General features: G+C 48.2%; 1 protein-coding gene across 1 annotated transcript in view; it reads left to right on the forward strand.

Moving 5' to 3' along the window:
* Window positions 1-315: 315 nt before the first annotated feature.
* SLC9A6 (solute carrier family 9 member A6) overlaps window positions 316-11937 on the forward strand; it is an 18316-nt gene continuing 6694 nt past the window's right edge. Inside the window, exons 1-10 of the mRNA XM_035898512.1 lie at window positions 316-600; window positions 963-1040; window positions 1708-1784; window positions 2707-2819; window positions 5158-5263; window positions 8886-9027; window positions 9247-9352; window positions 9579-9667; window positions 9869-9982; window positions 11583-11694. Coding sequence (XP_035754405.1) covers window positions 316-600; window positions 963-1040; window positions 1708-1784; window positions 2707-2819; window positions 5158-5263; window positions 8886-9027; window positions 9247-9352; window positions 9579-9667; window positions 9869-9982; window positions 11583-11694 — 1222 coding nt within the window. The remainder of the gene's footprint in view (window positions 601-962; window positions 1041-1707; window positions 1785-2706; window positions 2820-5157; window positions 5264-8885; window positions 9028-9246; window positions 9353-9578; window positions 9668-9868; window positions 9983-11582; window positions 11695-11937) is intronic.

Below are 11937 nucleotides of genomic sequence, written 5' to 3' on the forward strand. Positions count from 1 at the left end.
AATGTGCATAGTTTGGGCACATGTGAGCAGCGCCATGCCCAGGTCCCCAGCTATGTGCCAGCAGTGCCAGGGTGCTCGCCCAAGAAAACCAGTGTGCCCTCAACGTCGGCTGTTCGCTGTACTAGAGCGGGGGTCTGACTGATTGCTGGGTAACTAGAAGCCTTTAGGACCAGTCCATGCCTGGTGTTAGAAAGTCTGCACGAGCACGGGGCATTTGCATGGCTCATGGGAGGATGCGGGTGGTTTAATATCACTCGGGCAATTATTTGGATGGTGGCTGTGCTCAGCAGCTGAGCAGAGAGGGTTGGGGTCCTGATGTGCCTGATGCTGCATCCATGCTCAAAGAGATCATCCCAGGAGTTTGCCCTGGCTCGTCTCACCGACGCCTGTCCCTCCCCAGGGGTCCTGGTCGGTGTGGTCCTGCGCTACGGCATCCACGTCCCCAGCGATGTCAACAACGTGACGCTGAGCTGCCAAGTGCAGACCAGTCCCGCCACGCTGCTGGTCAACGTCAGCGGAAAATACTACGAGTACACCCTGAAGGGGGAAATCAGCGCCCAGGAGCTCAATAACGTCCAGGATAACGAGATGCTGAGAAAGGTAAGGGAGCTGGTGATTGGAGAGGTGAGCGATGCTCCCCGCTCCCTCCATGGGGATGGGGCCTGTATCTGCTGGGTTAAGTGATTTTTTTAAATTTTCATTTTTTTTTTAACTTCAGTCAGGTTGTGATCAGCTATAAATTGTAGTGTTCATCTGATCTTAATTTAAGCTGTTTAGACTCTGAGCTGTGTCTCCCAAAGATCGCAGACACATCCTCAGCCTTCACCCAACAGCATTTCATTTGGCGGGGGTACTGGCTTTCCTCCATGCATTTTATATGACATTCTTATTTGTGTTTTGTCTTGCAAAGTCTTAACCAACCATTTTACTGTTTTTTTGTTTTTTTTTTTTCCCCTTCACAGGTGACTTTTGATCCTGAAGTGTTTTTCAACATTTTGCTTCCTCCAATTATATTTTATGCAGGCTACAGCTTGAAAAGGGTACGTGCCTTTACAGCGTCTACGTTTTTAGTTCCTCTGCCTCCAGAGCATTTTTAATACTTGAGAGTGCTTTAATGCTTGCTCAGCAGGCCAAGGCTGCGGAGCTGGGTACGGTTTTCCCCAGTACATGTAGGATTGTAGGAAGCAGGGCTGAGAGTGCTCCAGTCAGTCTTGTCTGTCCCTCTGCCCCGGGAAGGGTCAGTGACTTCAACCAATTCCAGCATGAGTTTGCACAGGGGTTTTTGAGGTCAGCCGGGCCATTTCAGCCATCCTTACTTTGGAACATGTAGGAGTATGGGAAGGTTTTAGAAAGCAGCAGCTCTCTGAAGTACTGATTTGGAAGGAGAGGAAAGTGATCCTGCTTAGCTTGCAGGAGAAGGAAGGAGGAATGCTGCAGGGTTAGAAAATCAGTTCCCAGGACTCAGAACAGCACCTTATTAAATACATGGGTACAAGAAAATGACACATTCATGTTTATTAATGCTGCATTAACATCTGCCGGTGTACACCGTTGTGCTGGGCACCGTTGTGCTGTGCTTGTCCAGCTCGTGGCGTTTGAGCTAAGTGCAGGCTGCTAGGGACATTTGTTGGGTGCCTGTGCAGGCTTGAAATAAATTGTTAGCAAAATATAATTCAGTTTTGGTTGGTTTTTTTTCCCTCCTTCTAGAGGCACTTCTTCAGAAACTTGGGATCCATCCTAGCATACGCTTTTCTCGGCACTGCGATTTCCTGCCTGGTGATCGGGTGAGTAGTTGGAGCTGGTCAGGTTCTTCCATGGGGTTTGGGGCAGTGCTCTGAGTCCAGATCGGCGGCTGCTAATCCCAGCCCTGAAAGATCACACAGGCTGTCTGCTACCGCTGCTCAGCAGCGGCAAATAAGACTCGTTACTGCCCAAGCTTTCACCGTGTGGACAGGGTGATTGCCGTCTAATTGCATAGTGCTTTCTCAGCATCCCATACAGAATAGTTATGTACACGGCAGGGAAAGTTTCACGCTTCTCTGAAGATTGTCTTGAAAAAACAGGCAGGAACTTCAAGTTATTGAGAGCACAGCCCTAACAAGCACGAGACACAAGAGGGGCAGGATCGTAAATGTACGTCCTGTCCTTACTTGCTGGAAGCAGGTGCCGAGCGAGCGCAGTTTGTGTCTCAGATATTTATCCCTGTGTGCAGAGGGAACTCGATGATTCCCGATCTGAATAGTAACATGCAGGCTGGCGCAGGGTGTTTTCCGCTGGAAAGTCCGGTGGATTCAAGCAAACTCAGCATCCGCATTATCTGTTCCTTGCTGAAAGTTTTGGCCATTTCAAAGTCAGGCCAAGGTCATCCCACTGAAATGTGTTAATGTGAAACGCTGCAAAATGATCGCAAGACCCCACGAGCCTGGCTGCTGCTTTCCTTTAGTCGTGTTATGCTCATGGAGGAGTTTCGGTTCCTCACCGGTGCCGTGTTTGTGGTCTGGTGCTTTGGTGTGTGTGGTCTGGCACTCGCCTCCGAGACCATGGCCCTGGGGTTTCACCAGGCTTGGCTCATCCAGTATAGTTCTTCAGTCTTCTGGCGTTTGGATAACTTTAGGGGTTAGTCTGGCAAATTCAGGGGAATTGAGCCCATTTGAATGTCGTTTTCACTCACTGCAGAGATGAGTAATTGCCTCTTCTAATCACCAGCTCTGTTGTGTATGGCTGCGTGGCGCTGATGAAAGTCACTGGGCAGCTCGGGGGAGACTTCTACTTCACTGACTGCCTCCTCTTCGGTGCCATCGTATCGGCTACTGACCCAGGTATGTTAGATGGTTATTTCCCCCCTCATTTTACCTATTTGATCTGTTCTGAGTTGTGGTGAAGAGGGGAAGAAAGTCTGAACCCTGGGGAAGTTCCCTCTTTCTGAATTTTGGAGTTTATTTGCAATGTCCCTAGAGGTCTAATTTGTTTCCATGCCCTCTTATTTCCTTCCAGTTATGTGTAATACACCTTCAAACCTCTGCTTCCTAAATCTTTGTCAGTGAAGTCTAAAAGTTCCTAAGTCTTTGTTAGTGAAGTCCTAGCAGTCTCTCTCTTGACTTCGCTGGGTTTTGGGACAGGTCCGCTGTGTTTCTGGCGTTCTGTGCCAACAGCTGATGCAGAACAAGATGTGTAACATGGGGAGGGTTCAGTTGGTAGTTTTAGTCAGTTTAGCTGATTACCTTCCGCTTCCATTTGGGTGAGATTTTGGAAGGTGCTAATCTAATTGAAAGCTGATCATAATGAGCAGTACGGAGGACAGTAGAGACAGCTTGGTCTGCTGAAGCACTTTGTAAATCAAAACTATGAAAAACATGCCTTGGCCAACTGAATTTCACTTCGTTCACGATTACTTTTACTCAGTAGCTGTTTATTTGTGTGTTCCAGCTTCACCTAAAAACACAGGACCACAGAAAGGTCTCTCCACCCTTCTGGCCTTTCTTGAACAGGGCTTGAACTTCTTCCTTTGCAGCCTGGCTGCTACGTTTGAGACCAGTGTGGTGGGGACTGGGGGTTGGCAACATTCCCCCCCACCCCGACTTTACAGTAGCTTTGGGGGATCTTTTTAAATGCAGACATTGGTCAGTTTTGCGTGGAAGGGGAGGGATTGCATGCCTGGATAAGCCAAGTTGCCTGCCCTCTTGAAACAAGTGCCAGCTGAACTGGGACTGTTACCTGCTCACCTTAACAATGAGTCACTTCTGTTTTCAAAGCCAAAACGAGGAGCATTGTATGCATATGCATATCTGCAAGAATAACACTGCAGAAGACAACCTGCAGCATACGTGGCAGTAGCCACATCTGTCTGCCAGGTGGAGATGCAAGATGTGCATTCCCCATGAGTCTTTAATAATTTTTTTGTTACGTTTCCCTAAGATTTGCCAGGTATTGGTGTGGCTATTACTGCTGATATTTTTATTAAAAAAAAAAACAACCTTAAAAAAATAAGGTAAAATGATTTCCCAGCTTCTCTGAACATGTCTTGGGTGGGCGTGTGGTCAGGCCACTGGTTCCTTTAGTGGGGAGGCGTTGCCACGTGGCTGCGAGGTCGAGCATCCTCCCCATAGCTTAGCTGGGGTGTTGACATTGAGAGGGAGGCATGTTTGCAAAGTGGGGAGCACCTCACGGACATGATGGTGGTGTGGTGGATCTGATGGCAGATGGACAGAGGCCAGGCAAGGACTGTGGGTAGAAGTAATGCTTAGATATGCTGCAGATGAGCTGTCAGCATCGTGTCCCTTCTTCAGGCTTCGAAATAGGAACAAGACGATTTCGCAGATAAAAATGGAGCATTTCCCTGTGCTTAAAATGGGTTAAAGCCCCTTCAGTTTGCACAGATGGGTCCCTGAATGCTGTTCTAAAGGACTTTCACAGAAGTTGATTGGAATTAGCTCAGCCCTCCGCAGCAGCGTGAGCTGTGCATGATGCACCATGTGTTACATCTTGCTTGCTTTAGATGTTGTGATGTTTTTGCAAGGCTGATATGCAAAGCCTGCTGCGTTTTCATTATCTTCTTGGAGCCACTGGATCGCGGAAGGGCTCGAGGGTACTCCCATCTCTGCCACGTGGCTCTAAATCTCAAGAAACCCCCATATGGGGTTTGAGCCGATGCCTGGCTTTTTCCAGTTAGGTTTGAGATGTTAACACTGGCACTTCCAGCATGTCAACCTGTGTTGAATCCGATGATTTCTCCTGGAGTATCAGGGGTGGAAGGAAAAGACAGTCATCATCCTGGACAAGCCTGCATCCTCCTGATGCTCCGAGCTAACGGCATCCCAAAACCATCATGTCAGCATGGTACTGTGGTCCAGATCACAAGCTCAGGCCCTCAGGAAGCTCAGAGCAGAGTTTGCTCATGTCTGCCCGCTAAAGACTCAATAGACCCAATGCCTGGGATGTGGTTTAGTAAAAGGAGGAGGAGGGAAATGATAAAGCAAATCCAAATCTGAAAGGGCAGAAAGCAGACTATCAAAGGGAGCACGGGGGGCGGCTGGCGCCATTGCAGCAGAGCGGCACAGATGTGTAGGAAGACAGCTTTCTAGAAAGGGGCGTTTTGTCTTTGAGTACACCAAAATAACAGCACCTTTTTGAATGTCTCTCTATTTTTCTATTTGTCAGTGACTGTTCTTGCCATATTCCATGAACTCCAGGTTGATGTTGAGCTGTATGCCCTTCTCTTTGGCGAAAGCGTCCTCAATGATGCCGTTGCCATAGTGCTGTCTTCGTAAGTGTGTTCTGTTTTTATTTTTACTTGTTATGTATGTTACATGTCGCGTTGGGGGGAGCCACTCGGCCTTGCTCCTGTAAAATAGGAGCATTGGTGTTTGCAAGAGCAGATTTCCATATTAAGCGTCCCCAAAAGCTGTAGTGGCCTTCTGATGCATCTCCTTGTTGCAGACCGCAGCTTAGGGCTGCGGGTTGTCCTTACAACTTCCCCCTGCATGATGGATAGTTTTGTTTTGCTTTTATGGCTGGCTGACCCAGCCAGAAGGAAGTTTTTATGTCCCTCTGAAATGGGCAAGCATCGTGTCTGCTTTTCAGCCACGGGATGCCCCTGAAACCCTTTGCTGATGGCTTTGCTCCTACCTTTCTTCCTTCCCATCCACAAATACCTGCTTTTGTTTTGGTGGAAATGGTTGGTAAAACAGCGATTCCTTTCTCTCCCCACTTTCCGTGCATCAAGAAGATGGTCGTTCTTACAGCTGGAGTTAATGTCCTGGACTGAACACATGGGAAACCCGCTGGCTTTCTAAAGAATGTTTTATATTCTTTTATATTTTATGTCCTCTGTACATAGGACGTATTTTATCTGCGTTTTCACTGTGCTGTCATCACAGGAATTTGTTTGGAAATATATAATATCTGCAATGGTGACAGGTTAACGTATAGCTAAGACTAATGCAGAAAATATTTCTGGAATACTTGTCACTCCGGCGTGCTGGTTGCGTGGGTTTTACTGAGGTGGAGGCAGCCAGTAACATATTGTGAGCTGTGTATCGCCACCCGCATGAGTTGTATTTACTGAATTGAACGTTTCTGTTTGAGGTTTCTGGAACTGTTTGTATTGCTCACTCTGGCTTTTATGCTGGATGTGTCACCGCTGGTGCGAGAGTAAACGCACAGCCAGGTCGTGGTTAAGAAGTGGGGAGGAGACGGGGTCTTCCAGTCTCTGCTGGGGCGTTCTGGGTGGGAGTGGATGGGTTCAGCATCCGAGTAATGACACCGGTGGTGGATGTCTGCACATGTAGGTGACTGCACCGTGCGTGGTGATTTGCCTCTTGCACTGTTTCAGTACCAGCTTCGTAGCTGTTGCTCTGATTTCCTGCCTTCCTCTTTCCACAAGCTGAGTTCAGTCCGCCCCCCCTTCCCTGAAATAAGATAATTTGCACCAAAACAGCAGCTCTGAGCTGCAGTCAGCAGTTATTTTGCCGCGAGGCTTTTGTGCAGACTGGCCCAGCAGCATGCTGACTTCTCAAGGTCTTCTCAGAAGTTAACCCGTACCCGTTTTAAAACTTGCTGTGGTCTTTGTCTTCACGGTCACCATAAGTGGTGTAAGGCAGCCCCGGTCAGCACAGCAGGGATCGGTTGGTGCAGGTATCTCCAGCACAGCCCCAAGTCACCTGGATACAGCCACATCTTGGGTGTAAGGAGGAGGCGAGGGCCTCTTGCTCCAGGGAGCAGAGCTCCTCCAAGAGCAGTCCAGAGCTGCTACTGATGGTTCCCCTTTTTTAAATTTAGTTTGGCATTTGCCTGTTTTACAGCAGAGGCGTAAGTGGGGGAACCACGTGGGGATGGTTCTGCTCCCCGGTTAGGAAATGCAAGGGTGGGTTGGGAAGGTGGGGAATCGGGTGGTTTCTGGGCGGGTGGGCTGTGTTGATGGAGGAGCTGCTGCCTGGGTGACAGCCGGTGGCGGGTGCTGCCTCGTCCCAGGGGGTGAAGAGGGGCTCCAGCCACGGCTGGCTGAGTGCACGGGTTTGGTGATTGCCCCAAGAAGTGCTGTTGGCTCCTTGCACATGGTCAAAGCAAGCGCTGTGGGCACCATCCCTGTGCCGGGGGAGGACAAGGAGCCGGGGACTGGCACTGCCCCGGGCTGGGACTCCTCCATGGTTTCTGCCAGGAGCTCGCTGCCCCCCAAAGGTTCCTCTCCTCCCTGCTTTCAGCCCTGGACAAATGTCCTTTCCCATGCTCGGGGAGCAGGATCCATGTCTTTCTGTTCCTATCTCATGCTATCCTGACCTGGCCTGACTTGGTGGCAGGGAACCGGTTGCAGGATGAAGAGGAATTGAACCCAGAACCGAAAGCCGTTGGGCAGCGAGGTGCTGGGGCTGCGGTTCGTGAGCGGGGGGTGTAAATGCAACCACAGAGTCTCTACCTGCTTCTTCCGAAGGGAGGTTTCACAGGGGCTCAATGCCACAGAGAGCCCCGTGGGCAGGGACAGGGGAAATAAAGCACACAAAGGGCAGCTGGCAACAACGCCTTGTTTGCGATGCAAAAAGCAAAACCAGAAGGAAAACTGTAATGGGTTAAAACACAAAACCGACATCCAAACAGTTGGTTATGGAGGGGAAACAAAACTAGTCTGGATTTAAAAAAAAAACAAACCAAAACAACCCCGAAACCCCAAACCCCAGAATACGAGCATGTTGGTGAATGGGAAGTGGAGGATGGGGTTGACGAAAGAAATTAAATCACAGGGGGAAATCTGCGGCTTGCAGTTTAAAAGACAAGGCAGAAAAATGACACGTATTAAAAGGGAAGTTTAGCAAGGGAAGTGACCTGTGATGTGTTGGAAAGGGAGGATTGCCTTTCATGTTGCAGAAAAATGTCAGAGCGTAGTTAGGGGAGAAAGCTGCAGGATGCGTGCGCGAGGCGGTAACTTTCTGTTCCAGCATAACTCGGGAGGTTAAACAGCAAATGTTTAAAGTTCACATCCAAGAGTTTTAACAGAGCCAGCTGAGGGATTGCTAACTAGGAAGTTAATGTTTTTGGTAAGTTTACATCGAAGAAAGCGATGTAAGAAGGTGATGTTCAAATGGGATTTAGGAGATGGATTGGGGACCCCTACATCTCAGCCTTTCCAGGAAAAACAGTGCAATGGCTGATGCAAGGCTCAGGAGTTAGGAGGGAGCAGATTCAGAGATGCGATCGGCGCGGCAGACCTCTGCTATCTCATCACAAAAGTCTGTTGAAGTCTGGTGGGTGAAGATAATAGCACTGCTGCAGTGAGCCGGCACTGTTCCGTTTGCCTTGCTACCCTGTGATACTTCACTTCAGAACTCAGAGCAGTGCAAAATCAATGTAGTGCCCGTTAAATGTGGTAAAACAGCATAACTTACAGTTCTCCAAGGGATATTCACATCAGCCGCCTCCGTGGAGTCAGCTGAGAAACGCAGGCTTCCCGCTTGAATGCTTTGCGGTCCCAGAGTGCCCGACTTGATAGCGAGCTGATGCCAAACCCCCAAAATACCATAATAAATGGTGAATTGTCACCTAGAAAATGGATTTGCAGGAGATCATGCAAGAGACGGGTGTTGGTCCGATGCTCTCTAATGTCTAGAAGGAGCAAATGCGGAGCCTTGCCTAGGAGGCGTGGTTGAGCTGCAGAAAGCCAGCCAGGAGCAAAGGGGATCCCAAACCCCCCAGGACAGGGCAAGCACGCTGCTGCTGCGTGCTGTAAACACGGGGGGATTGCACTGTGGGACTTGGGTTTTGTTTCCCTGATTTCTCAGGCTGGGTGTTTGCAGCGATTGTAGCACTCTGCAAGCTCACGTAGCACCATGGAGGTGCCTCTCCCTCCAGACTAAGGAGTGTTTTGTTCTTGTGTGTGCTTTTCTTTCCTCTTTCAGTTCAATTGTTGCGTACCAGCCGGCGGGTGACAACAGCCACACATTTGATGTCACAGCGATGTTCAAGTCTATTGGGATCTTCCTGGGGATATTCAGTGGATCTTTTGCAATGGGAGCAGCTACTGGAGTTGTGACAGCTTTAATATCCTTTTTGTTGTTTCTTTCAAGTGTTTGCTTCTTTTTTTTGCTCTGCTGCATCTCATCCAGATGCAGCGTTTCATGACTTTTTGCCTAAATTAATGAAAGGCAGTGCCATAGCCTTTTTAGGGGCAGGCTATGTAGTGTTGCTGTGATGCACAACTGGATTTGATATGCTCTTAGCCCGCAGTTTCTCTCCAAATTGTCCTTAACCATCTGCAACGTTACCAAGTTCACCAAACTTCGGGAGTTCCCGTTGCTGGAGACCGGCTTGTTCTTCTTGATGTCCTGGAGCACGTTCCTGCTGGCTGAAGCATGTGGCTTTACAGGCAAGTTCCAGCACAACCCTGTGTCTGGGACAGAGATCTGCAGGGATGATGGGCCTGTTGAGTTTTGCTTCTCCCAGTATCAGTTGCAGCTGGGGCTCTCCATCTGCTTTCAGAGGTTTAATTATTCTGCATTCTGGGGTTATTGCATTAAGTCCCCTACACTGCTGGGGTGCAGCTCAGCTCCCTTTTCGTGACCAGGAGTCTAACATGATGCTCTGCTCCCCAGGTGTGGTGGCCGTACTCTTCTGTGGGATCACGCAGGCCCATTATACCTATAACAACTTATCTACAGAGTCCCAACACAGAACTAAGCAGGTGAGAGCTCTTCAGCCTCTCTGAACTTCAACATTTTTTCCTTCCTGCTAGCCAGAATTAGGTGCATCTGTCTTTCTACAGATGGGTTTTGCTAGGGTTGCTTCTGCAGAAGTATTTATTGTGTGATGGATGGGCTAACATGTTTTTCTTGTTAAATCTATGTTATGTTTAACTCGCTTTTAATTTGTTTTTCTCTTTCAGTTATTTGAGCTTCTGAATTTTTTGGCAGAAAACTTCATCTTCTCCTACATGGGACTTGCACTGTTCACCTTCCAGAACCACGTCTTTAACCCTACCTTTGTGGTGGGGGCTTTTGTATCCTTTGGAGCCCATTTTATAAAACAAAAAAAAGAAAGGGAGAGGTGCTTCATTCCCAGTTTGTGTTTTTCATTCTAATATGTGGGGTTTTTTTCAGTCAGTCTAGCTTTATTTTTAAAAGGGGATTTCTCCCGTGTAGTGGTGCCTTTCCTGGTTATTTTAAGAAGATGGAGATTCTTTTCCCAGCATTTCTGGGTTTTTTTCTTCTCTGTCTTGTCTCCTTTCATGGGCATTCAAATCAGCTGCTGCAGGGACTCAGCGTTGGATGTGAATGTCGTGCTGAAGCACCGGGCTTTGTCATGTGGCAGTGTGGCACCAGGAGTGGCTTTCCAAGTGGGGGCCGCCTGGTATAGCTGTTTATTTCCTCTTTTCTCTGCTATTCCATTTGGTTGACCCTGAAAAAAGCTTTTTTTTTTTCCCATCAAATAGCACAGTTAAAGCTACAGTAGATGCCTCTGAATGATGTAATGAGAAAGGATTTCCCCTTCTGCAGGCTGATGCTAACGGAAACGAGCTATCGGCCCTGGTATGGCTCAGAAAAACAGGGATTTTGAAGGAATTTTTTTCATATCACAGGGAAGCCAGTTCAGATGTGCAGAATTATCTTCACCCTTTGCAATGAAGCAGGTTTATACCAATAAGTAAAATGTTGTTATCTTTGCTAATGCTGGTGTGTGGGCCTGCAGTGGGGTCTGCTGGGTTTCCCCATTGAGCTTTTGCAAGGGCTGCAGTGGGGTAAAGGGAGCGGAGAGCAGGGAAATGCCATTTGGGTGATTATATTGAAATTTTGTGCTGTGCCTCTTCAGTAGGAGCTGGCTAACTCGCTGATGAAATAGCTCATTCAAGAGAGAGATCATGAAATACGTCTCTTATGCAAATTCATGATGTTCAGGAAAGAACATAAAAGCTGGAAGCGTTTTCCATATTATTCAAAGCTGCGCTGAATACTGGCTCCAGGATTATTTTTGCCATCTGGGTGCTGTATTAAAAGACATGGCTTCAAAGATAAAAAGCAATATGAAGGGGCTGGTGATTCTTGTATCTCGTGGGCTATGAAAACAGAAAGAGCATTAGTGGTTTTTTTTTTTCCCTTCTCAACTACTGCTGCTTTCATTTTGCTGAATAATGTCTGGGAACGGGACTTGGCTTAAAGCTTCAAACCCAGCTGTGAAGTGTGGCATGCTGGGGAATGTCAGAGGGGTTGTGCTAGCTGTGATAACTTGAGCTTTGCAGAGGACGAATAATTCTTGGGGTGGAAAACGGACCTGGCAGAAGAGAGCATACACTGGGAAATGGTGGGTTTTCTCTCTGCTCACTCATCTAACCTACCCTGACATCACTTCCCTTGTTTATTTGTGCTCGTCTCTGTATGATATTCCTGAATTGCAATGTGTACTTTGCTTCGGTGAGGCAGTGCCATGCTCTTCTCGCACTGCTGTAGCACTCCGAGCTGGGTTATTACCTTTGCATCCAGAGGACCAGCGTTTCTGAGGCTCCCCAGCGTTTCCGTCAGGCAGTAGAAATTGGCTCTGTGTGCAGAGGTGGGATGCGATGGGAGACATAGGAAGAGCAATTTCCTTAATATGTGCAAATACAGCTTGCTATCTTCCTAGGAAGAGCTGCCAATATTTACCCACTGTCATTTTTACTGAATTTGGGGAGAAGAAATAAGATCGGAACCAATTTACAGCATATGATGATGTTTGCTGGTACGTTATCGCATCCTTGCCTCCGACCATGTGGCACATCTGCACTTCTCGCTCCTGAGCGCCTGAAAATATTCCTTATTCGACTCTAAATATCTTATGGGCAATGTCTAGAGAAGAGGCTGGGCAGGAAAGGGCTCCCTTAGGCTTGGTGGTGTGAATCCCTGGGTTTTGAGACATAGGAATGAGCTCCTTCTGCCCTGCCATTCAGTGCACGGGGTGGGGCAGGAGAAGGGTTTGCCTTTC

The sequence above is a fragment of the Egretta garzetta genome, unplaced genomic scaffold (genome assembly GCF_000687185.1).
Source record: "Egretta garzetta isolate BGI_Z169 unplaced genomic scaffold, ASM68718v1 scaffold220, whole genome shotgun sequence".
NCBI lineage: Eukaryota > Metazoa > Chordata > Aves > Pelecaniformes > Ardeidae > Egretta > Egretta garzetta.